Raw genomic sequence first — 27992 nt, 5'->3', positions numbered from 1 at the left:
TATTATTCAGGGAATTATAGTTTTCCCGGACATGGTAAATATTTCCAAGATAATGATATTGTGAAATTATTATTGAACACTTAGATCTTCTGTCGGTAGTCGCAAGAAGGTTAGCGATTGAATGAAATGACTTCTGCATCGAACCAACATTTTAAAACACAAACCAAAAATGTACTTAGCTTAGCAAAACGCACATTACAGCTATTATTTGAAAATCTGTTCTTTATTTTCTTTATATTCTGTTAGCACATAAACCGTTTTCTTACACTATCGCGCTCGCGTCTTGTTGAGAGGAGACTTATAAAACTACACTTTAAACGCTGTTGATCTCACTGTTTAAAGAACAGAACAGGGATACCTTTTCAATAGTTTCTATTGCAAATTGTGAACATTTTGCATTGCTCTTTCATATTAGCTTAACAACTAGTAACCTTATCGATCTAAACCGCGGAAGGAGTAACTGTTTTGAAGTTCGAAGAGAAATCGTTCCTTTTTTTCTTCTTGGTGGTGTGTAGCGGCAGTTATGCATAATAAACGCGTTGAGTTCTGTACTATCGCCTTCTAATTTAGTGGGATAGTAGTTAAAGGAAAACGTTAGATAATATCAGTTTTGAAACTATTTACAAATGTACACAAACGAATCAAAGGGGATTGCAAAGGGCCCTTTGCACCAGCAGAAGATTGTCATCGGTTTGATCGTGCTCGATATACGTTCGATTCGATACGCTATAGTGGATCTCTTTTTGCGTCTGTTGCGTTTCAGCTGTACGTGTGAGCTTTCATCTCACTGTGTCTGCAATTCAAACGTGCTACCAGATGTGATGATTCGTACTTGTTTTACAAATTGTAGTTCTAATAATTTGGTACTTTCACTTTCCAACTTTACAACTATAACTTAAGACTCTGCGGCTGCGTTAGTTGATCCACCTTTGCCATCTGCTTGACCATGACTTGTACTGGTATATACTCGTAAGGCTGGTGAATATCAGCAAGTCTGTAAATGAAGATCAAAGAGTTTATTACATTATTCACCAATAAGTGGTAGAGAAGAGTTTCTTCATGCGATCATTACTAACCTGTAACCTAAGCGAATTCATCTCGTATCCACCTTTACTTTGCATCTGATTCTGTAAGGCGGAAAGGTGGTTCGTGGTTAGCTCAACATCATTCGAGCCAATGTGACCTGTAAAAGAGGACAACGATAACGGTCGATTAACTAATAGGAAAACAACAGATGCGTCTCAGTTGACACCTACCGGTATGAACAAAGTTTGTCGGATTGCCTATCATCGAACGATCGATTCGCAACCGTTGGTGGTGCCTTCGACGCCGGGGACTTTGAGGCTGATGGAAGCAGCAGGAAAACCACTGCAACCAAATGTCACCCGTACTGGCCATCTTCTTGCCGCTGGTAATCGTTTGGCCGTGTTTTTGCTCCACGGTGCTGGCGGTTCTTTTTACTCGGATAGATATGACAGGGGTTGCGTCTGCCCAACTGTGTCTTCTGCTTTCGGTTCCCGGCTTGTGAATTATTCTGTAACGGAAGTGAAATATCTGAAAGATGAGTATTTAATTACACATAATCTCGGTCTGGTACATTTGAACGACAATAAATCTTTAATTGCTTGCAATGAATTAGTTTCGATCGGCAAGAAGAGAGTAGTCAATTATGTTCTTGTATTTTGATCAGGCTAGTATTGTTGGCCTTGACGGAAGATGAACATGTTCAATTGACAGAGATGAGAAATTTTAAAACCACTTCCAGTCTTATTACTTTTTGGCCGGATGTCGATAAATGAGCCTCTTCATTCGATGTAATGATCGATTACGACGACCTCCTGTTCCATTTTTTTTTGTTTCATCATTTGAAAACCCACACACTAACGTCCAAAACGTGTGCAATTAGGTTCAATGTCGAGCACGGCAAAACATCAGTAAGTTTGGAAGAGAGTGTCTGAAGGCGAAAGGGAACTTAAAAACTGAATCTGAATAAATGTTCCAAAACAAGCCCAAAACAAATTCGAGGCCAAAGACGCACAATGGTGGTGTTGGCGTACGTTTTCGAAGACATTTCTCATTCATCACGCTTAACACGAGGGCGAACGTATTTGCACACGTGAGGCGAAAATCTGGTTCAAATGGATGGATGAAAATGCTAAGAAACATTTAAAAAAACGGATCGATGTTGTTCCGACTAGGGTCACACAGCATGACATGAGCATTGTCATAATAAATTAATAGGATTCAAATGTGCAGATCAAATAGTGAAAGGAAACAGCGATCGGGTTAAATGTGAAAAATTGAACATAACGCGTTAGTGCACAAGTGGCCCGGGGTTCCAGCATAGCAGGTTTCAGAATGAAAGTGTACATAATGAAGGTCACACAAATACTTTATACAGTTCAGGAGTTCTTTTGATTCTATTTTGATCGAGTACAGAATAGTTTGCTGTAGGATCCTTTAAAGATCTCTTGGAATGAATCGAATCGAACATAAATAATGTATATTAAATTTATTATTTCAAATATATGGTAATTGCAAATCCACATAAGAATATATTCCTTACATTACAACTGTAAGTTTAAATAAGCTGATTATTAATACACGCGATAGTAACACATACGATCCTATTCTTAATCTCGACTAGATCGTGCATCTAACCCATGTATACGACACAAAAAATCATCTAAAACTCAAGTTACTGATAACAAATCATCAGTCAAGGCGGGGTAAAATGAGTAATGATTGTATAATCAAATAAGAAGCATAACACATTGTCACATTTAAACTTGTCTTTGGATTCTGAATCGAAATGTTAAAGGAACTCCCAAATTGCGTCCAACATTGATGCAACCTTGGAATAAACCTTTCCCATAAACGATGGAGTTACGTGCCCAATGCGAAACGATTGAATTCAAAGCTGGTCTCGATCACAATGAATTGTAATGCCACGGACACATACACTCGCGATCCTCAATCGATCGATAGCGTCAGGGGTACGTGCTCTGCAATTAAAATGCTATCATTAATGTTATCTATGTGGATGGACAAGCTGAAACCAGGAACAAACTTATCCATAAAATTGGTTTTTTTATTTTTTAAAAGCTTTAATATTTGTGTGAAAGAAACATTTTTGCTTTGTTTTACACTAAATAAATGTTTGGGGACGGCACCAAAGTATAGAAAAATTCTTTTCAACTCATATCATTTGCGGATGCTTCTCATACTTAATGCTCTAGAATTAGAATTTAACTGTTTAGTGCCATGTTACTCCACAAATTCTCCAGCGATGCGGAAAAACCATGACCTCAAATAACAGATATCTCGACCGTATGATCGCAAACCGTCGTTAAGTTTGAATGCATGAAACTACAATGGATTTGAACTAAAGCTCGTGCATTTCACGTGTCACCAGCGTAAACACACATACACGATTAATAGACCAGGTGGGTGGTTTTACGGTTCACTTAGAAACGAGGTACCACGTGTACCCCACACGGGCAGCGATGACTTCTCAACTGATGCGTTACCGGTACTGATTTATGTATTGTTTTAGTGGGTTTAAAAATTGATACAACATATCGCGAAGAAAAACGCATATATTCTTCTATTCGCTCCTGTTCCCAGTGAAAATCGCTCACGCAGTCGCGTTGCGTGAACAACAACGTTACACTAATTCAGTATGCTTAACATGTGCACTCGCGCACTAATCATCCTGCATAATCATCACCATCTTGCCACCGTTGTCTGCATCTTTGATGGTAACTGTTTGTTTCAGGCACCGGGTGCCGTAATCGACACAATCGGACACGTGTGTTGATCGATTTTACTTTTATTCCCATACGCAGCCAGCCGAAGGGTATTAAAGTTGAACTTATCATTTACATCGTGGAATGGAGCTGGTTCGGTTTCCATGTACGTGTGCCAAACCCGGTACGAAGTAGAAGTGCCAAACGTCGATTATACCTGTCCAGTTTTGGTGTAGCTATGCGAGCGAACATTCGGAATATGGGTGTGTGATCGATAGCACTGTGGACGAGAAGGGTTTGTGCACTATTTATTGACAGTGGTACGCCAGGTAAGCCCGGTAGGAACAACTTGTCCGGCAGCATTACATAACCCTGTGATGACCGGTGAACACGACGATGCGACAAATTGTGTAGCATTTAAAACGTTATTAAGCACAGCATGGGTGCTCTCCGCTGGTTACAGTTTTGTAATGACATTTGAGAACGGGATTTAAGAGATGAAAGATACAGCAAGTAACATTAAGACAAACTTTACAAAACGATGGTGAAAAAGAAAAACATAATAGCATAAAAAATATAAAACGGAATATTCATTAAATGTCCAAATCCTGCTGATTCAGCAACCTAAAACATTGCCCCAAAAAGACAAAAAGAAGCGCATAAACATTATGCAATTTTCCGTACGCCTACGGGCCAAACCTCGGCAAGCAAGTTGTCAAGTAACTGTGGATGACGCCACGGTTGCTTGCAAAGTAAACGTGTGTCCGCACGAAAGTCGCACGGAAACTGAACGGAAACTGTGTATTGCAGCATGTCGTCATCGTTGAAAAGAAAGTTCAAAACACCACAGAACCGAGCAGGAAATTGAAAGATGGTTAAACCGTGCCACCCTACATGGGTGGTGTAAAAAGTCAAACATTTCTTCACAAGCTCTCGATACGATCTTCCCCCCGACGGGTGTTTGGGGGGGGGGGGGGGGGGGGGGGAGAGATGACATGCCGCCCCGTATTTAGGGTGGGCGCAATAGATTTTCGGGTCTAGTGGAATACCCCCTAATGCTTGCGATCGCAAGATGTTTTCCTTGCTTTCGCCACCCGACACCAATGTGGGGTTTGTAACAGCAAAAAAAAACACCAAGTAAAAGAAATTTAAAAAGGAAGTAACTATACCCACAACTGGCTCCTAGTGTTCGGCCTCTTCAACTGGATTTTTTTTTTACTCTGACTTTCATTGTTCCGTGATGATAAGTAAGTATGCTTTTCGACGGTGATTCAGTCGCAGAAGCCCACTATCAGGGCGGCTTGGAAGTGCGATAAAATTGAGCAAACTTTGCAACCGGAACGCTCGGCCAAAGCAGATAAACCTGGCGTACACGCGCAACCGTTTGGTCATGAAGTGTGTGAGTAATGGCGGACAATTGTTGGGTAGAAAGAGGTCACCCTGGAAAGGTGTTTTCATAGAGAGAAGTAAAATTCCTAAGATGCTCCAGGAAGGGGGAATTATAACAACGTTCACTGGCGTACTGACGGAATTGGAAGGTGAAACGATAAGTGAAAAGTCCCACTTGAATCATGCGTTTGTTTTTCTCCAGGATCGAATGAAAGTGATCTTCAACGTGATGAAGATCACTTCCGATAGTACAGCAGATGGTTCGGACAAGAAGTTTCAAATGGTGTATGAAAAGAAAAGCGTAAAAAGGAAGGTACAAAGTGAATCAAATTTGGACACCACAAAAAAGGGAAAATAGTTTCAAAAGAGAGAAATGATTTGCTTAGCAGACCGTTTAGAGAATACACTAACAACTGATCGAAAAAGTAAGCAATACATTCTAGCGTGAAGTTGCACTATTCAGACATGTCCACTCTTCTCCAAATTTTTCACCATTAAACACTTCTATTTCATGGTTATTACACGGCCTTTAATAACTCCATTACCGATTATATGGCACAATTAGTTTCGGCGGCTTCCATTTTTCTCGTCGAAAGCCCGGATTCGAGCATATGCGCACATGTGTACGTGTCTGCTTTTTTTGCCCGCACGTTGGAATTCAATGCCAGAGCGGGGGTTTTTTTGCGTATAGGAAAAGAGATGGTGTTCGTATGCAAAAATTTTGTTGAAAACAACAACAAAATAGAAGCACCGCCAACCGGTATGATCGCTGAAGAGAGGTACAATTTCCATGCACTTCCGCACGCGCGTAACAGAATTGTGATAATTAACATTTTCACGCGCGCGTACACAGCGCATGTTGATGATCGTGGGGTGGTACTGATTGGAAGATTTTGGTTTGGCGAACTGTACGGCACGTGGCCGTGGCGGTCTCGATACGGAAACCGCACTGGTAGTGGAGGTACGCGACGACTACTTCGTCAAAGACGAATTAAGACTTCAATTAACACATTGCTGGTGCAAGATATGGACACCTAGGATGACTTCGTACGAACATCCCCGGGACATCCGATGCCAGATTTTGCCAGGGTGTGACGAAACTGAAAGGGATGAACTAAAACCGGTCCCAGCGGGAAAAAGGTACCAGGAAGTGTGTTCGTATGTTGGGGTCTGTATGACTCCCTTTCTCTGTGCATGGCAAGACTGATGGACAAGAATGAAGAACTGGAGGTGATTGAAAGCTTGCAATGAAGCGAGTTATCATCCAGGAAGTGTAGGTTTCGAGGGAATCAGGTTTTATCGGGGTGAGTATGTTGCATTTTTTTTTTGCAAACTGCCCTCTGAAGAGGTCTTGTTAGAGTTGTAGTTTGCAGAAGACAGGCCACTGTTAGCATCAGTACCTTCAATGTACGTGACACGTTCCAACAACATCGGTGGCGTTACCTTGCTGACCTGTTTCCTGTCTGGCAAACCCGTCCTACCAGCTTTGATGTCATCTGGACGATGTGGTATGAAGAAGTTCTTGAACGGGTTGTAGCGGGTTTGCGATAGCTATAAAATCCGGAAAGCAGCAAACAACTACAGAGGTCTGGTCTTGCAAATATCATTAATCTAATTAATGGAATATCGTACACACGGATCACCGGTTGACTTTTCCTCCAGTAGGACAGTAACGCTATAGCAGTAACAGTTCCGCGTCTTCGTTGGTTCCCGTCGCAAAATAAATGAGGTCACAAGGTTGACGGATGAGTTTTCGGAGCATGAATTGGGATGGAACCGACGGATACATGGGAGCAGTAGCAACACCAAAAATGGAAAGGCAACGGTACACAACATTTTGGCAAGTACATCGCATAATGATGATAGTGCACGTTGTTGTCGTCGTCGGGCAAACCGTCGAGGAGAACGTGATCGTACGTGAACTGATCATTGTGTCGATCAGCAGAGTATGGACTAGTGGGTAGTTTTGGAGACGTGTTTGGAGATTTTCTTTTACGATTCATTCTTCACCTGATCTTACTCTTGTGACAATTGGCCTACAGCTCGTAGTCGTGGTCGGATGGGCAACTTTCCAATTTTTTGCACCATACGTCCATAAAGTCAGGCGAACGTTTCTGCACGCGGGAATGCATTTTATTGATCACACAAACAATCCACTACGCGAGTCTTCGTCTGGTGAAATAGTAATACCTTCTCGCTTTAGAATACGTAACATAGTGTTTTGCTTTTTAATACCAAGAAAGCGGTCTTCTCACCCTTGCTGCATGCCAACAACAGTGCATCCGGTGCAACAGCATACTGCAAATGCTTTTGTTTACCCAAAATGCCATTTAGATATATGTTGGTGTTCCATTTTAGCGAAAGTGAATTCGGAAAATTTAACGCAACAGCAACTTGCGTCGGAAGGGAAAGTACGGAAAAACTTACCGGTTGTTTTATACGTGCGTAAGTATGGTACAGACACACACATACAGACTTCCCGTGACCGGATGGACATTGAAGAGTGAAAAACAATCGCACGCACGCCAAACACTCTCAGCTTAAGTTTGTCTGCTACGAACGGAAGCCTCTGTTTCGATGATCAGCGGCAAAATACCGTTTGTTTGCAGCTTCACTAGATCAAAACAGGGCTATAGAAATGACCTACATTTGGTTTCTATTATTGGCTACTATTGAAACCGCATTGCTGGAAGAGAACTATAACGGTACGGCTAGGAGAATACTGTTTTGCAAACGATGTTTCAATAAGTTGGCCAATTTTGAGTTTAAGGCAAATACATTTTGTTCTAAGGCAGAAGTAGGCAGAAAGGCAGAGATTGGTACTCCTGATCACATATTTGATAAACGATAAGCAGGATATGTCCTATAATCAATTGGCATCAGTTGGAAACAATCGAAGAGGACATTGAAATTAACATACACCAAATTCTGGATGTTTCTCATCCATGTTAAGGAGTTGATACTTAGTAGAGTAATTAACTTAGGTCTTAAACTGTGAGCTTCCCAAATTATCCAGGGTTGAAGATAAATCAACCTTTAATCAAATGTCTTAACTGTCAGTAACTTTGCTAACAAGCCACCCTTTGCGCGGATGTGATTTATGTATAATTGGGTTGCTACATTTTTGAAGATCCAAAACATCACTTACCTCGGAATTAATTCAAAAATGTATACTGGATCTACTCATATACCCTTCTATTCCATGTTGGTGATTCTCTTCGTTCAAGTGCATGTTAACAAGAATGCAATAACCGTATCTCACAATTTATATTAGAAGCCCTGTTGTAAGCTTAAATTAACATTCAACAATAAAACATTATCGATCGTCAAAAAGTCCAGAAAGAATTGTTGATAAACGTAAGAACTCAACCATGAGCTGCTTTAAAGTTTAAACAATTGGTAAGGAATAATGAACAAAACAAAATCTTATTCATCCAAAAAACCCAAACCGTGCGGATGAGAAAAAGAAATCCCCTTAACATAACAACAACACAAATTTGGAAAAGGAACCGAAACAATCGATCACTGTACTTGTTTTCTCTATCAATCCGGCAATCGCCTACCGCTTGTCAGTAAAGTACTGTTTCGATGGCTTCTGCCAACTTCAGACCGTTCTTTTGCCAGCCGTGCTATGTTCAAGCACCGTCCCGATAACGATGCATCAGCCATCGACAGACAACCAGACGTACAGGCCACGTTCCAATGGTAGTACGCTTCCTATCGGCCATCCGTCACAAGACGGCAAGTCAAGAGCGTATACGCGAAAAAATGACCATCGGTAGGTCAGTACCGCGGAACGAAACACGGAACGGATGACTCACGCTGGCTAGGGTAAGTGAAGTACACAACGCTACTTTAGCTGTTTTCTTCCCCTACCAGGGTGTGTTCTTCCCTATCGTTGAACTCACTCGGGCAGACGGTTGCGAGGTGAGAATAAATTATTTTGCACCCATATATTACAACCATTCGGTCAAAATAGCTTCCATCCACTTGAGTCACGAAGAATGGTTCCATGCCATTTCTTTGCTTTCATCCACGGTCATATGATTGTTGTGAAGTTTTTTTTAAACGGTTTAATGTTGTTTACTTGTTTAAAAATGCTGTCTTGAACAAAATTTTTTTGGTAGACGGAACAGGCACGGTTTTAACTGGGAACCTTATCTTGGGCATGTGTACCGAGGGGTATTAATCGCATGTCTAGTCTGAAACATGTTCCAAAAACGAGCCCCAGAGCAAGCGAATAGTATATTTAACTTTAACAATCAAAATGTAAACGGCAAGATTCAGGCAAACAAGAGGCAAATTATGGAGAAGATGTGCTTCAGCCAAATGGTAAGTGAGCCAGGATAAATGGCCGTTAATGAAGCTTCAAATAAAACAGCTCATCGAATTACCAGCTCATTGCAAAAAAGCACGATTCAACGTGTTTTGTCGTGATTCAATAAGGGTTTTGTTTGCTACGGCATGTATCACGGAATAACTGGTCCTGGTCCGTTTTACCCAAAGGATGAATCATAGACGATCTTGGAAGTAAATTTATACACTCATCGCATATGTGATATTTTGCTTCCTAGATATCGTCCTTATCTTTTTTAAAATATTTTAAAAGTCATTTTAAACACATTGTAAAGAATTCAGATCTTTCCTTTACTAAAAACTCTCACATCCAGTGCACAAACAAATAGGACAAAACAAGCAATAAAACATATCCACGATGAAAACAAAGCAGGTCAGGACCACCCGGGACGCAAAACAGAGATCAACTTTTGCGGACGAAATGTTTCTGCGGTGGAAAATTGGACACATGCAGTCATTTATCATGGTGAAGAGGGATGAAGATAACGTTAAAATATTGTCTGAAGAAATGGGTCATACAGCACAGGGAGGGAGGTCGTACCTGGTTTCTGCTTTACTTCACATAAAAGTGCCTCTTTGTAGTGTTCCTGTTTTTTTTCGCGATGATCTTTTGGCGGGGAAGTAACATTGATAACGATTGAAAACTAACTGGGTAACATTCGCACCCCCTGATGGCAACCACACTCAAACAATACTGCTGTGTATCGAGCATTGTTTTGCTGGAGGAGAGTCTTCTTTTTGCTTTCGACTTCTTCGTCGATCGTTGATCTGGTTCGCAGTTCCGGTGTGATGATATTCAATTAAAAAGATATATAAACCTTGCAGTCAACAATCAGCCAGTTACAGTAAGCTCAAACACCACATCTTACAAAGATTAAGCTAAGCAACGGAACAAAATAAATGCAGCTCGTAAAATCAATTAAAGTGTGTTCAATTAATTATGCATCAGCTTGGTAATAAGCTGGGCGCGTGTGCACCCGTGAAATAAAACATCGTCGTTAAGGGATGTGCAAGCCGGGTATGTTTGGACTATTTCTTCTGTTAACATACAAAAACCAGGACATTAATCGTTGCGATTCAACTATTTAGTAGATAATAAAAGAAAATATGAAGTAACCTACATTTTACGCTAAACTGCGTCGCCTGGGATGACTTTGGAATTGGTCAACTGCGAAATTCGTTTGTATCGACAAGAAAATTAGACATCTAAACCTAATTGGCACCATGTCCCCTACGTAGTAATTAGTGTTCAGCGTGCAAATCATTTAAGGGAAGACAGTTTACATGTTTGAAGTAAATTAATCGATTTTTTGCACATCTTTAAGTTTGAGGAATATTCGGTAAACTATTTTTTATCAAAAAATGTTATCAAAATTTTTAAAGTTTTTTTGAGCGTCTGGGTGTATATCTGCCCTCAAATAAGAAGCTTTACTAGCTATCAACACGAGTTAAAACGGAAGGAACGTTGCTGCTAGTAGTTCTAGTAACGTTCCAATTAGCCCACTGATGATTAAGCAGGTTGCCATTTTAAAACCTTTTATCTGTTAGCTTCAAAGAACTTTATATTTCTTGTGATTGCGTTGAAACATTTCAAGCGCTCATTAAAGAGATCTCATACGTCTAATCTTGGAGCGTATATGATACCTCGTCTCGTAAATTTGATGCTACTTTCGAAATAACAGCATGGACGCATACCTAGCCGTTTGGCCACTTCGCGTCATTCCAATCATTCCGCCAGATCGTGGAAGATCGCGGGTGTAGAGAATGGATCACGCATAGCGTAACCGCCAGCTTCCCGAAAGAGTCCCGAAAAACTTCCCCAACCTCAAAATATTGTACGATCGCGAACATGTTACGAAAACTCAAAACACCATCATCGTCTACCGAATTGATGGCCCGTCGAATCGGATGTGCAACCATCGAGTGTGTTTGTTTCGCAAGCAGCAGCAATTGGGGAATCCATTTCAAAGACCACCGTGGCTGTACAAACGTGGCAGACTTCACCCGTCATAACTTACGTCTCGCTAGACACGCAAGCGGGAGACAGGGCGGCATCACAATCTGATCGCATCGGAATCGGTGTCAGAATGGTGCTGTGTATCGTGCTGGTGAGGATTATAGAACGAAACGCTTTTTAGATGCAGTTTAAACAATGAGCGAATCTTATGGCGAGTGTTAAATCGAAATTTTCATTTAATATCCATCAGTCATAAACATATGTGGATATACGGATCGACAGAAATGGATGCACGGTGCCATCATCTGGTTCAAGTATGTGTGGACACATCTGGTGATGAGTATGGTAAAGGAAAACTGTCAAAAAAATCATATTGCGATTCATCGCTTAATATCGTAAACATTTTTTCCGATGTCCATATCATTTATAAAAACAAGATAAAGCATTAAAGTTAAAGATCAGTTACATCCTGCGGCGGTAAATAATTTTAGTAACCCTAATGAAACATCATTTCCGCAAGTATTTTTTATCATTCAAAGTAGTGTAAAACTACAGTCTTAAATCGAGGGACAAACAAGCAACAAAAACCCAACAATTCTCATAATAAAACCATGTTCCCACCGGACATTGAAACGCTGCCTAACAGCCGAATATTGAACACGTCTATAAGTCCCCAGCAAATTTTGTGCGGTGGAAAGATCGTCCAAGGTCTGCAGCAACATTAACATGCTTCCGCGCTTTCGAACCGCGCGCACGAACTGTGGAAATGAAAAACGCACTACCGGAAGATACAATAGCTCACTGCTACCGTTTCCATGATTCGTTAAGATAAACGTCAAATATTGCCTTCGGTTGAGTAGAAAATTACGTACCACAGTGAAGGAGGCTGGCTGGTTGTTCGGGTCTTGGGTTTTGTGGTGATCTCTAGGAATTAAGTTTATTCGTCCGAACTCTAGAAAAGAAGAGAAAAGAAGCAACACGTCAAACGAAAGGGAAATGAATAACAAATCAAATTGTTTGGACAATGTAATACGTTAAGAACTGCAATCGTCTACTTATTGGATCTGCAGGGTTTGGCAGCTTGGTGCTAAATCAAAACCCCGCCTGTCCCATAACTGGATGTGGCCCTCCAGTTCAACCAATGTGAACCAGGTGAACTGTCAGGAGTGCCTACGTAACTATAGGCAACTTTAAACGGCTACACGCGAAGTAGGATCTCATAACTGGGACTGACCGCAAACCTCCTTTTCCCGCCTATGGTTCGTAACTTTTTAGACGGAGGTAAAATAAATCTTACACCAAGCCCATGGAGTGAGCGGGTTGTAATTTCGTAAGGGTTTGGCCATTGATTTGGGATGATTGAAACGAAGAAATAACCCCGGAAGTCCGGTATTGATCCGCCATCGGTTAACGGCGTTAGTTAACGAGAAGTGATTTACGGCTTTTCGATTGATGCCGTTACAGATCGCTCCCGGTTTTTTGTTTTCGCCACCCATTGCTCGTTTTTTGCATGTTTTTTTTTATTTATTTATTATTGTATGCGAATAGTGCTCCAGGAAAGTGAAAGGCTTGCATAGTAGGAATTGTGTAGACAAAGAACTGGATTAACAATCTCCGGGCACTAAGGGTAGTTTATTTTTATTTTTAAAACAGTGATTAAATGAATAAGAATTATAACGTTTTAAAATAATATACAAACGAAATCTATAGTAAGATTTTTAAAGGTGTATTAAACTATATTCTGCACTATTTAGCGGCCATGGTATTACCACAGAATAAATTATATATCTTCAACGCAACATGCAATTTGCCTTTGAAAGTGCTTCACGAGACACAGCGTCGTCGACAAGATCCGGTCAGAGGTCGGCCTTCAACCTGTCTTGCAAAAAAAAAACACCAACAACCTGGCGTCTGGTGTGTTGCCTGCGAAGGTACAGGTGACGTTGTAATGTACGCCATCATTCCCACGGTACGGGGCAAGAAAGGGAAGTCAGTGCCGGTGGTTTGTCTGCAGGCAAAGCATAGACACGCTTGCTAAAGTGAACAGCAAATCGAACATCGCAAACTAAACCCGCTGATGGCGTGTGGCATACGTAAGACCGTCTCTACAGGCGGATGGCGTTCGCTGGTGACCACCAAAACACCGTTGCTGCAATGCCATTCCCCATCGATGGATGGTTCGTTCAGGGACAATCTTAAGGGTAGGTTTTGTGTGTTCTGCGTTGTCGTAAACGGCCACCGCGCCACGAGGTGATTTCCCATCGGTAACTTAATTACCCTCCAGTGCGCTTTCGCCGCTTTGTCGAGACCTTTTAAAAGTATTAAAGGATTTTACTGCTTTGTAAATTGTTTCCTGTATGTTATCTTCCCATATCGGGCACGAGGTGTTGAGGTGTTGTGTTTAACGCGATAAATGTCTTAAACGGCCGTACATAAAGGCTTAGGCTTAGGGAAGGAATATACTTTAAACTATTTAATGAAATAGGAAAAACAAAAAAATAGTTTTCTAACATTTAGAAGTTATTTCGCCAGTACACTGTGAACTTTCACTCAAATTACATCCACAAAAAATATGAAAATAGCGAACGAGGTTCACGGAGACACAAAACGTTTGAATACTATTATTTCCCAATTTGTCACGATTTCTAATGAATATTAAAAGTAAGTAATGGTGCGGATATTAAAATGCCATAACAAATAGGACAGCCAAACTCATTTGTGGACATTGCTGTCAGGAAAATCCAAACACATTTTGTTTCCCCAATTTTCGTTCAATCGCCCACCATTAAACGCCACCTTTCCCCTTTTTGCCGTGACCGTACAGTGACTAGTAGCGACCGAATAATGGTCCAAAAATTTCTCCCAACATACGGAGCAACATAGGTATGGAGGAAAACTAAAATAAAATCACTGCAACAAAAGTGCCGCTCAATCGTGACGGTCATTTTAACACAGTCTGGGGTTCGGTTGTGGTCGTCTTTCCCAAGTCACCCGCCAGGTCATTGTACCGCTCAATATCCGTTTGACAGTGATGAACAGCGGCGGCGTGAGGTTACTGGTACGATTCATGTGGTGGACGTTTTATATGTGCTGACACAACAACAGCAGCAACAAAGATATACGCATGGTACAATGAGATCGGGAAAGGGAAATTTGTTGCGTAGCCGGCCGGTCAGTAGACAAACAATAGCAAACAACAACTTAAACAACGCACCACAACCGCGCCACACACCGCATGCGGATTGGAACACACTGTCAAACAGTGTGGGGGATATTTGTTCCGGTTTATTCTGGTAGTCCGATTGTCGGGTCGTTTAGGAAATGGCCCAACCAGCAGCATTAGTAGACGATCGCGGGATACGATTTGCTAGGCTGATTTAGTAGCGGATATGTTGTTGACATGAAACGATCCTCAAAACCGATTTGACAGATCGGAAGTGATCTCCTCTGCTAATCACTGCCGTGATCATGCCTTTAGAATGTTCTAGTGTAATCTTAATTTGATTGGTAAACATTAATTTATTTTTAAACTATGTATTTCGCATTTTTCTTTGAATTAGCTTTTGCGTTAACTGGTTAAGCGTGTCTATAGGCAATTTTGTGACCAGGAAACGCAATAAGATTGAAGTAGCGATTGAAAGTTTGCAAAATAATAAATCTAGTTTTTTAAACACACACCTGTAAAAGAAATAAAAATAATCCATTTCGAAACGATTTGCGCCCTCGCCGGTAGTAAAATCCGGTGAATGTGTGTGTGTGTGTGTGGATGCTTTTAAGTTTATTGGCCACTTTCTATCAACAGACGAGCGTCAAAGGAAAATTAATTAACGAAAATAACAAACTCCGTACCCCCTGCGGCGTGCTATCGAGCAGCAGACAGTGAGCACACATCACAAATCTGGCTGGCAAATCTAAACAATTTCAGCACGATTGTATGTAAGCTAGATATGATCATCATCTTCAAAGCAAGGCAGTTGAGGTAATAGTATGGTGCAGAAAAGAAAGCCAAACCAAAAACAAAAACTGTCCCTTCCTGTGCGAAATTGTCCCCGCCGTATAGGTGCCAAGCGTTTACAGCTTCAAACACTCAAACGCACAACAGCCGCAGGATGTGCTGATGCGCAAGATGATGCCTGGAACGGCTGCGCATAAAGTCAGCACAGCATGCGCGCACACACACAGACACACTTTCACTTCTGGTGAAGGAAGTAGCGCATGCATCGGAACACACGTACACATACCTTTTGGGGGGGGGGGGGTGAAGATTGTGCCACGGTACCGGTAACAACATTGCGCTTAAATCGAGCAGCGTTAACAAGTTTAATGGATTTACATCAATTTACGAGCGCAACAATCGTATTAATTTCAACCATTTTGCTGCTTTCGGTTTACTGCGCGGTGTGTGAGAGTGCGGTGCATCGTGATGTCTAGCAGACACTGTCGGAATGGTTGCTGCTAGCAGCATTAGTACACAGACACACACCACGTGGGAAGCAGGGTTTAGATTCGGAAGCGATATTCACTCGTACCAATTTAAAGGTTCGAAATAATCCACCCAAGATCACACGGAATTGTAAAAAAAACTCTCTACTCCGTTTTCTTTGAGGTGATATAATATAATTTTCCTTTTTATTTAGCAACTTTTTTTTAAACCCTCAAAAATGGTAAATAAAATTTTGACCAAGACATTTATTGCCTCTTTTATTGATATTATTTAAATTCAATGAATTTAGCAAAATTCGATTGCTTTCGCCCGCACTGACAAAACCATAAAAAACATCCGGTTATAATTATAAAATTAAACAAAACGTATTCCTAGAAGAATCGATTCTTAGATACTCTTAAGCGGAATTTACTGCTCTACCGCCCCTGACGAAACATTCAGGCAAATGTACAGTGAAAATAATTAAACACATCAAGTACAGCAATTAAAAGATCCGGCTGGAATCGTCGAGAGGATGCTGAAACATTCTTGTTTTTTCTTTGCTCTCTAGTTAGCCGCACGGTTTGCTGTCTGCAAAATTCAGCAACGTTGTGCCCGTAGGCGATGTTTCAAAGATCGTACAAACTTTAGAGCACATCATTGGCCGACATAGGATGCTGTGCGGCTGCTCAGAGACCGATGCCGTTCCCTTTGTGCCGGGGAAAGATAGATGGTTTTTTATGGTTTATTCCACCCGACAGAGTATACGACAATCCAGCACTAGGCGATGTAGTACAAGCAATTGGAATGCTTTTTGTTTATTTTGTACATTTTGTCTCTAGCGTATATATTTTCCGAACAGACAAAAATATTTCTTTGTACTACGATTTGCAGGATGAAGAGGTGATTGATTCATAATTTTAAAGCCTTGACAGGGTGCGTCAGGATTTTGTCAAAGGAATGTTGTTGCATTTCATTGAGACTGATGCTGTTCTATCCCTAATGTGTAGCGTACATTGTGTCGTTGTGGATTTTCGCAGCAAAGATATGTACGTTCACCAATCGGTTAGTACTCCTCTGATCAGCATGGTATGTTAAATATAGCAATCCAAACCAGCACGGATGTCGGTCTAATTTATTGAAATTGTACACCAAACTGGTGATCGGAAGTTTTTAACTGTCACACTGTCTCCATCACTGCCACTGGTCGGATGAAATTTCATCTCCAAGTAAATCCTCAATAGCCAACAATAGCAATGGGGGTTGTTATTTTGGCGATTAAATAGCAAAGTGAAAAAAAACAAACTCCAAACTCAAAGCACACACGAATAAGCATCGAGAATGCTTGTGGATCAGCTTTCAAAACATGGTCTCCGAAAAAAAAAATTGGTACACGTCGGCAAAGGTTGGGATGCTTATCGTGTTGTTCTCCATTTTTCCAGAACCGTTACCTGGTATAGAACCATTTCCAACGGCTACATCGTTCAGAATCGTGCCCCGGTTTACGGGACTGTTGTTGCAAGCGTCAAGCGAGACTGTTCAATCGAGCGTACAGAACCTGACCGATATCGATCGACAGTGCACAAACATGTGGCTGCACGATTCGTTAAAGCATCAAAAGTAGGCCGGGAAGAGGTCTACCATCATCGTTGCCACACTGTCCGCGAAACCGTTCCGCTAATCTGGACCTTGCCTCCCCCCCCCCCCCCCCCTCAGTGAGATGTTGGCGTGTTTGGTTTGCCCATGCACTCGGAGTGAATGAAGTGAAGAAGTACACCTACTGAAGTGCCGGACACAGTAACCGTTCTTTCCAGCAGCCCGAATCAGAATGTGTCGATCGGGCGTAACCGGGCGTCTAGAGCAAGCGAACTGGAGCACATTTGGGTCAAAAGCCTGCAATTCGCTGGCGGATAATTAATTGAACAACCCATCTATTTCGGCCGGATTGCCTAATGTCGGCGATTCTCGAGCCCGTAAATAATGCTGTAGTTGCCCAAGATAATGCTTGGCGCGTTGTTCTTTTCTAGCTCAAGGTTTTACTACTTTCTTACAAACACAAAGATACAGACGGTCAATTATTCTTTTGCGGAAGATATCATAAACTACGAAGCGTGTTCGGTTTGGAAGATTCACTAGCGGCACTAGTGGTGGATGGTTTTAAGGCCACGAACACTCACTAACTCATCGGACCATCGTAACTCTCCTTGATCTTTTGGGCAAATTTTGAAATCTTCTCTGTTGATCACCCTTTTTTATCAGGTAAAGGAAAAAGGGGAAGGACGTCGTTTATCTTTTTTTTTTTTGCTAATCCTGCCGTACGAGGTGGAAGGTTAAGATCAATCAAGCAGAAATGGATATAACACAGCAAAAGTTGCGTCACCTTAATAGCATACGAAGCAATAAAAGGCAGGTTTGCTAATGGAGGCAGAAAGTTTTTATAGTAGTTGATCCAGGTTGTGTGTGTGTCTAACATAAACTGTAATCTTCACTCTATGAAAACGAAACGATTGTATACATTACTGCATCCTCTCCACTGTGAGTAGGAGAAAGAATTCTAAGGTATTTCAGTGTCTCGAATTCTTCGCTATGTCACCAAGATTTCGCTTCTGTTTGGTGTTTTACACACCGAATATAGCAGAAATAGTTGGTGGGTTTAAATTAATGGCTAATTACCATCCACCTGTCAAACAATACCTAATCTAATCAAAAACCTACATTGAAGAAGAAAAAAAAAATCACCCTGCGTCATGTTCTCTCTAACCGGTCTAGAGCAACCTGACATTTTGGGTGATATTGAGATGATCATGGATCATGAAGTCTGGAGTATGTGATGTGTGTGGTGTGTATGCTGATATTGAAACAACGATAAAGGCGTATCGTCGCGGCCACTAATCACCATATAACCGACGGCCCACAGCAGGTTCAAATGAGGTCATCAACCGGCACAATGCACACCCCACCGACTTTCATCGCCGAGACGATTTGTTTTTTTTTCGCGTTTTTTTCACCGTGCAAAGTTGCGGCCGTGGGTTTTGCTCGTTGAGTCACGCCAAGGCGAATGTTATGATCACGTAATATTATGCGTCGATCGGTGTTGTGCGCAAAGATCGGGAACCGGTATCAACGGCTACACACTTTCCACTCGTTACACGGTTGCTTTATCAGTGATGATGGGCTGTTCCTGGCTGGAGGGTGATTTTTTTGTGGCAGCTTTCTTCTTAATTCTTTGCGCTCTGTGGGAACCAAACATGGTACAGATGATAGTTTTGGTATTTTGTTAAAGTGTTTTAAAAGTTTGGTCGCTTATCCAATTAGCTCAAGGGGTTTCCAGAAAAACAAATAAAAATGTCGTTTTTTTCGCACAAACTTATACATAAGTAAGGCGGGGGGTAAATCTGTCCCTATAAACAAAAACCCACCAGATGATCGGCGCTCTCACCAGACGCACAAGCGTAGCCGCGAATAAAAAGAATTGATTATCTAATTCTCAATGGCAGCAGGCCAGTGAGAAAACGCCATTTTATGTAAGATCCAAATTGATAGGCAACAGGGCTAAGCCGCGGTAGACAATGGATAAAGTGCAACAAAAGCGGGCGTGAAGTAACAACAACTTTCCGAAACCGGGCGTACCGCAAGAGCTGAAACAGTGGAGCGGAGGAGGAGAAAAAAAACCCTTTCAATCGCACATTTGCTCAAAATGGCCAATTGCCAATTCCACTAACACAATTTTTGCTCGTGCTGCTCCGCGAGTGCTAAGATACCCAGTAGGTCGTACCGCCTGAGATTGAAGCGTCAATTTTATTTTCCAACAAAATGGACAAGCTCAATGATTTTCATATTTTTTTAAGTGAACCGCACCGTGCCTTTTTCTTGACACCTTTGTCCGGGGTGGGTGAGGTAGGGCACTAGCACAGCCGATAATGTAATATTTTTTGTCTGCGCGTAAATGCATAGTGATCGACAGAGCATCTTGTAGAGTCGATGGGCAGCAATGAAAGGACGGGAGGTGGCTAAAGTGGTCCCTCCTTTAGTGGTAACACATATTCATTACATGTCCATTGTACATTATGGCTACATGAGTGTTTTCTGTGTTTCATCCTATCTGTTGACTCGTCGAAACATAACATGATTGACTGATATCCATATCAGCTTTCACTAAAATGTTACCAATGTTAATACAATAAAGATCCTTGGGGAAGATGATAAATTTGTCATTACCGTCTTGAACATCCGGTCGACTAAGATTTTTATTTCAAAAGATATTATTGAGTCAAGCGCTCTGAGGGAAAACTAAATGCAAAAGAAATACTGGACATTGAATTGATTTCATGGACAATGAATCAAACACATTCGCACAGCGTAACCTGCTAAACCTGCTCCATACCGTCATGTTCCTTAGATTGGAAATTCCCCCCCCCCCATTTTGTCGTTCACACTTTAAACCACTTTTTCATTAACGATGGAATATGTTTTCCACGGGACAACTTTCTCCAATGTTGGATGTGTTTTAGCAACTGGTACTGTGTACATTGTTGCTTCGGTGGACACTACTTAAACCACGCGATAATCATTTACCCATCCGTCGATAATGATAGTAGTGATTAATGATCCAAAACCAGGAATTTTGTTTCAAAGCAGAAAAGTTTACAGTTTGACAAAAGATAGACAAATTTCTTACGAAAATGAATAAAAAAATTAAAAAAATCTAAAAATTTGAAAATCTCTAAGGCTCATTTTTGCATCAACTTTTGCCTATAACTCAGTCGGTATCCAACGGATCGCCAATCTTTAACTTGTGGTCGATAGATGACACCAATGGCTACATTTTCTTTTTCGACGGCCATACCCTCAGATGTCTGTATGTCTGTATAGATGTCTCAGTCAATCTGTCAATCTCTTAAGGCTATATAGACTTAGGCTTTTTTATAGTAATATCGCAAAATTTATAAATGTGATATATTTTAATGCTGCAATAAGTTTCTTTTGACTCTCAATAATGCTTTAAAAAAAGAAAAGAATCAAAAATAACAAAAAAATTAAAAAAATATTTTTAACTCGAAAATTTCATAAGGCTTACCCCTTGCCATTTTTTGAGCAATTTAGCAAAATTTAAAAATTTGTTTTATTTTAATGCGAAATTGTTACAAAAAGTTTCTTTTCACTCAAATAATGCTTTAAAAAAAGAAAAGAATCAAAAATAACAAAAAAAATCTATAAATTTGTCAATCTCATAAGGCCTTAGCTGTTTTTGGGAAATTTGGCAAAATTTAGAAATTGATTATTTTAATGCAAATTTGTTGAAATATTTTTTTTTTCAGTCAAATAATGCTTTAAATTAAAAAAAAATAAAAATATCACAAAAAAAATAAAAATTTCTATAAATTTGAAAATCTCCTAAGGCTATAGCCTCAATCTCAATTCTTCATGCTACTTTATTGGACTACTATTTATATCTCCGATGAGAACCTACGGAGTGATGTTATTATAGACTATCTTATTTATTTATTTATCTATTGTTTAAAGGAAAAAACGGATATCTTCTACATAGGTGGGAAAAGGTTCTCGGGATGGATCTGTTCCGTCCATCAACCAGGGCGCGTCAGATATTGTTTGAAGATTGTATGAATAGAATAAGGGAAACAGCATGATCATGTAGGATCATCTGGTCTATTACTAAGGTCTTATATTATTATATTACTTAAAATCCTCATCAGTTTTAAAAGACCCAGTAAAACCTTCAACTACAATAATAAGAGATCTGTAACTACTTTACAGCACTTTAATTTAAAAAGGAAATAAAAATCCATTTATTTTGTATTCGCCTAAACTTAGAGTTAACTAGCTGTGTTTTGCTTTATAAACCCTGATCAATGCGAACCATTGGAAGTCAGAACCATTCCGTTCACTTCATGAGTTTTGGTGTTATAGTCTCTTTCGGGCCACAAACCAACTTGCGCCGACAGCATGGAACTCCTTGTTTGGATGTGCTCCAAATATGGAAACAAGACTACAGATTTTCGTTTCAACCATTCTATCTCGGGCCCCTGGATTCTACACCCGACTGAAGGGAAGTTGTTTGTGTTTATATTTGGAAATTCTATCTCTCCCACGCACCGTACACGAGTGAAGAAGGTTACTCTGGTGGCCAAGTTGACACCGAATGGTGTGCGTTTGTGTGTGGTGATCTGTTCGAGAAACACTTTAGATACGATCGGTGCACGAGTCACTAAAATTCAAATTAACAGCCTGCTGCCACTGCTCCCGGATTGGTACGATCGATGTGCGTGCGGGTTAGTGCGTCGTCACTTGATTAGAGGGTCCCGTCCACCGACGACCGCCGACCCACCGTGCCGGTGCACTGATGGCGCGCGCGTGAAAGCAGTTAAACATACGGAGCTGTTGTAGATCTTTTGCTTTCACTCGCGGAAGGAAGGTACACGGCATCAACATTGCATAATGAGCAGAAGATGAAGATTTGTAGATTGTTATACATAATGTCTATTTTGTATTTCTTGTGCTAATGGCAAATTATTTGCAAATGGGAATTCTGGGCCAAACATGGGCGAAACATCTGAAGCAACTGTTCAACCGCATATGACGTTTTTATTTTGACTTATCATGGATTCCTTATGGACTCCTCGCCACAACGGAAACCATTAATATTGTCGTTGTGTTATGTTTTTATCATCATCATTCTCATCATCGAAAGAGCAAAAGAGGATTGTGTGACAACGTCGTGATCTTCGCATTGCCAAGAAGGTAAAGTGAGAATGTGAGAAATGTGTAAGATATCGACCAGCGTATATCTTGCATATGTCCTCTTCTTTGACATCCGTACGGCAACTGAAAGTGATCGTACTATGTACAACGATTGCTGCTATTCTTCCGACCAGAAAGATCAAACACATTTGGAAGATACATATGTGCAGATGAGGTGAAGACTTCATCACGCACCGTTCTCCCTTGAGGATGAGTAGTTTCTGTCTTTTCCCTCAGGGTATTAGTGAAAGACAACACTTTGGAGCTGCGATATGTTTTTTATGTGCCGCTGTAGGCTAACGATACACTTCCTGCATCAGTTAACATGGATTAGAGAGTAGATTATTTCTTTTGTATGAGATAATTTGTTCGGTGCACCCGTACCGCATCACACTTCAGCAAGCAAGAGCTAATTGCGATTTAAATGTGAACTATAAAAAATGATGTACCCTGTTTGATGAACCTTCTCTTCGGAGTTAGTAATGGTTTTCATACATTTCATAAACCAATAGATCTCATTTTCTACGGTGCTACGGTCATCAACATTAGGAAGAGTTTGACCATCATACAATTTGGGAGATGATCTACATGAGCAATCTTCCACAAATGAGCGTTAGCATTGTGTTAGCTACGTCCATAAATGCTCTCAATCCTCGGGAGTTCAAATCTTGGATTTGATCTGTCAAAAGTCAACTACCACCAAGAAGAGTGTGTCGATACACTGGATATCGTTTTGCAGAACCTCAGAACAGTTTGTACCTCGGTTTGTGGTAATTTGAGTTCGCGTGTATCTCGGTAGTAACACTAATACGATGCAATATATCAACTTTAGGGCGAAGATTGAAGGTTAGCCTAAACGGAGGCCAAACTTTAATCACAAAACGGTACTTCTAAATGGCCGATTTCGTCGTCTATAGTCGTTCAACATTTCAAACATTTATGGTTTCTGCTATGAGGATGAAAAGAAACCCCCCAAAAAAAAATAATATATTGCGAGCATATTCGATTGTGTTCTAAGCGCTCGACGATCATCATCTTGAGTAACGGACAAACAGAAAGCAAGAACTTCTCAAAAGCCAGGTTAAAAAAATAACAAATGGGAGTGTGCGATTACGCATTTGCTCGCATTATCTCGTAATATTCGTGCCGCGAAAAGAATGGATGGATGATCTTTTCGATGGTCGATTATTTGTAAGCATGTAGCACCGACCAAGCATGTCCACATACAAGTAATACATGCCATTCTGAAGAATGAGATGGAGGAAAGGGGGCAATCAAGAACGCAATGATGGTCCAAATGGGGTAGCTACAGCGCTACCAGGAGGTAACCCAATAATTGCAGGTCACTGCTAAAGCTGGCTAGTTTTATTAGGTTCTCTAAACCCCACGGAAAGGACCTATAGCCAGTGTACGTTCCGTCAGCATCAGAACGCCAAATCGAAAGTAGAAAGAAGGGAAACATTACGTTTCTTTCTGCCCATTTCGGTTAATGCTGTTGAACTTTTGCCAAACCGCTAGGTACGCCGACTCCACGCCATACGAGCTCTCGATGTTTTAGCGATCGAAAGGTGAAGCTTTTGCGCCGGTTAATTCTATGATCGTGCAGATAACTCTCTACTGCTGCATTTCATTTGCCGCATGAAAGCATTCACAGGCAAACTTACGACTCGTATCACTACTAGGGGTGGGTTCGTGTGTAAGCATTTGTTTTACGTGAGTGTTGTACGGAGATTTCTAACCTTCGATAATGTGCTTTCGTTCGTCTGCTTTGCAAGCGTATCTTTACTTCATTTTTGGTTCATATATGAGAAAGTACTGTTACAGCGCAATGATCTCAAGAATGTTTATTATATATTTCTATGTATATTAATGATATTGCGATCGGAACTTCTCGATTGTGATTTCTTGTATAATCTTGGAATGTAAAAAAAAACGAAGGAAAGCTTCAACAAAACGCACATAATCGGCATGAATGTTGATGCTGGTTATTTTAATTTGTACTCATTATATTCCACTCACACAACAACTTGTTTTTGGTTTTGTTTTCACCATAAGGTAACTCTACAAAATCTCTATTTCTTCCAATGTGTCTGCGGCTGTCGTCGTCGGTTTTTGCTTTGTTGCTGTTGTGTGGCTCCAGGTTGTTTATGATGGTTGTTTTACCTTACTAACCCGTTGTTTGACCGTGAGCCAAGCATCACGAAGAACCGCTTTTGTTTGTTGTACGCTGTTACGGAACATCGGCGACATCGTGGTACGAAAACAATGCCATTGTCGGTACCTGTTGCACCTTCTGGGCCCCGGTGCATAAAGTTGCAGATGAAGATGGGTGCAGAAGTATAAATGTAAATGCATGTATATTAATGTACTTCTGGGAACTTTCTTCATGCGCGAAGGGAATGTTCGTATTTAAATGTGAGGGAATTCACCACTCACGAGTGCGATCAGGTAAGGGAAGGTAAAACACTTTGCTCACTTTAGTAAAAAAGAGTTTCACAATAGAACATATAAAACGAGTGTGAAATAAAACCGTCAACAATTTGAAGTATTCTGATTCACATATTCATCATTCGCATGCATCGAAAATGGCACGCAGAGTTGGTGTATAATTTAAAAAAACAACAACACGCAATTAACTCTTGATCCGTGACTCATGTTTCAAGACGATGTAAAAATTTGGCTATCTTTTCTTTCTTTTCAATCACCCCCAGGAAATGGGGTGTGAGATGCAAACGGTACCAAAAACGGATAAACAACGCCAGCTGAATAACGCATCAAGTGTCAACAGCCCGAGGTCGTGATGAAGTGGTTAATGTATGCATTGCTGGTTGTTCCCTATCCACCGGAAGTAATGCCAATAGTTTCCTCCAGATATTACCCGTACATCATTCTTAACTTCATAGAAGAAAGAGAGACAAAAGAAGGAAAAGAAAAAGTCCTCTTGAAGACTATAAAATATCTCTTGAAGATCCATATTGTGGTGAAAGGACGTGAACGATCGTTCCATCATAAATAAAGCAAATTGCAATTGCGATTCATTTTCTGTACAATTTGTTTGCGCTATTTGTGTTAATTAATTATAGTCAAGCGAACGTACGGGTGACGTTGGGTGGCCTTGATTAATTGAATCTCCAATGTTTTGCTACGCGCGCGGTTGCAACAAGATCTTCAATATCTTGATCGTACTTGTGCCGGAAAAAAAAGATGCAGCTGTGGGGGACTTGAGTTTCGTTTTTTATACGATGATCGAATACATAATTGCAATATAATTTACTTTAAAGAAAGTAAGAAAAGAAATGCCGATTCGACAGAAAAAAATAATTGCTTGATTAAGTTTTGTCATGATAAAGGCATGGCGTTCTTTTTTTACTGTAAACGATTAAACAATTATTTAAAGATTTTCAACTTACCTTTTACAATAAATTAAATATGTTTTTGTGATCCTTTGCACTTTACAAAAGAATTGTTTTCTATCGTATCCAAAAGGTCACTATTCAAATTTTGCCACCGTTTTAAGAATGTACTTCAAACATAGTTTCGCCCTAAATCACCTAAATTGTAAAGTAAACATGTGTAAATATTTTTGTTTTTAATCCTTAAGCTTTAAGAGATGGTAATATTAAAACACTATAGAGAAAAATGTATCAAAAGGAACAGAAAATATTTTTCACTGCAACATCACTTTTCCTTCGCATGATATTTTTTGATATTGTATTCATGTGGAATCGCTTTTCACTTATGCGATTTCCTGCAACGAACTGAAGGGAACCGATCTGCTCCGTAAGCGAATTCGTCAGATTTTATGTGCCATTGTTTGGCCACCAACAACCATTGCGAGACGATGGCCATCACCCATGCCGGATGATTAATGCTGGGACAGTTCTGTCCTCACTGGACTTTGCCGCCTACTCTCTCTTACACTCACATACACACACGCACCTCGGTTACAGACTTGGTTTAAGGTCCGCGCAGCACTTATGCTCCTGCTTGTTGTGGCTGGTCCAAGAAGATACACACTCGAGTGGCCGACTTGAAGGGATGACTTTTCTTTTGTCATTGCTGCGCCTGTAGGGTCACCGGTGGTATTTCTGGCTATGATCGACCGATCATTCCCGGTTGGATGGGTAAGGCAAGTGTGGCTGACCCTTTAGCCCAACCACGGGACGATCGGTTGGAACCGGTTCTGCTAATGTTTTGCTCCACCATTCGACACCATCGCCTTCGACAGACATCGCGGCCCAAAATGAAAAACCTGTCTTCTTCTACCTCTTCCCGATACACAACACACACAAACGCAGCACTTTCAGCACGATCACGGATGTGGCGCTTGTAGCACAGGAGGCAAACATATTGTTGTTTTTTTTTTTCATATGCTCTTGCTCTTGCTACAAGATGATCGGGTTGGCAGGAATAGAAATAAAAACACGCTTCATAATTTACAGCAGGCACTGGTGATAGAGTGATAAAAATAATACACATGCCTTGGCACTTTCTTAAACATCACAAAACTTTAAGCGATAGCACTGCGATCAATTTAACCAAACGTGCATTATAAATGGTTCACAGTTGAATGAATAAATTACAGATTGCGGAAACGATCTGCACTAGAATATACCACTAACTGGGGCCGACTTAACATAACACAAAATCTTCAAAACACTTTCCCTTTCTTTTTTTTCGCTAACAAGTACCACAAGAAGCGTTCCAGATGGAAGATCACTCCGATCACTTTGAGAAATGGCGCGAGTTACAGCAAAAAATCAATCGTTTTTTAAACACTCCAAATAGGAAGTTTAGGAATACGAAAAAGTAATGGAATATTTCGCGGGGAACTAGAATTGTACCGTGAAATGCACCGCGGAATTAAGCGTTCACAAACAAATGTAGCAGCAGCACCAAAACACAACCCGACTTCACTCGCAGGCGAAAGAAATTTAAATGAAAAAGAAACTGTGTGGAATGAAAGAGGTTGGAGATTGGTTGAACACACGGAACGGATCGTGACACCAACACAAAGGCAAAAGTTTGTTACAGGGTTCGAAATGTAATGTAATGGTGTAACGTACACTTTTAGGGGTAGTTTTGAATGAAATTTATTAGATAGGTCGTTAGATAAAAATACGAAAGATGTATTACAATCTTCATAAGTATTCAATAACTTTTTTTTATGAAATATAGCGTAGGGCATCGCTTTATTTTGTAGCAAACAAAACTTTCCTCATTTTCAAATCCAACGATCAGATGATTGTAAAAAAAATTAATACAAAATGTGACAGTAAATAATGTGAATGAACTAGTTGAAGTATTAAATTAAAGTTGTTATAATTAATTATGTACAAACTGAGAATTAAATGTTAAT

General features: G+C 40.5%; 1 protein-coding gene across 2 annotated transcripts; it reads right to left on the bottom strand.

Moving 5' to 3' along the window:
* Positions 1-202: 202 nt before the first annotated feature.
* LOC125764790 (CDC42 small effector protein homolog) lies at positions 203-27675 on the bottom strand. 2 transcript variants are annotated; one of them, XM_049429369.1, is made up of 6 exons: positions 27478-27675; positions 26044-26184; positions 12324-12403; positions 1257-1534; positions 1077-1183; positions 203-994 (listed from the first exon to the last, which is right to left on the bottom strand). In XM_049429369.1, the coding sequence occupies exons 4-6, from the start codon at positions 1396-1398 to the stop codon at positions 986-988; spliced, it is 258 nt and encodes an 85-aa protein (XP_049285326.1). In that variant the 5' UTR covers positions 1399-1534; positions 12324-12403; positions 26044-26184; positions 27478-27675; the 3' UTR covers positions 203-985. The 2 variants fall into 2 exon arrangements, with proteins under 2 accessions (XP_049285326.1, XP_049285327.1); XM_049429370.1 differs by lacking the exon at positions 27478-27675 and adding an exon at positions 27325-27471.
* Between the last annotated feature and the right edge of the window lie 317 nt (positions 27676-27992).

This window comes from Anopheles funestus, chromosome 2RL (assembly GCF_943734845.2).
Source record: "Anopheles funestus chromosome 2RL, idAnoFuneDA-416_04, whole genome shotgun sequence".
NCBI lineage: Eukaryota > Metazoa > Arthropoda > Insecta > Diptera > Culicidae > Anopheles > Anopheles funestus.
The sequence above is the reverse complement of the archived record's forward strand: the minus strand, read 5'-3'. Positions and strand labels throughout refer to the sequence as shown.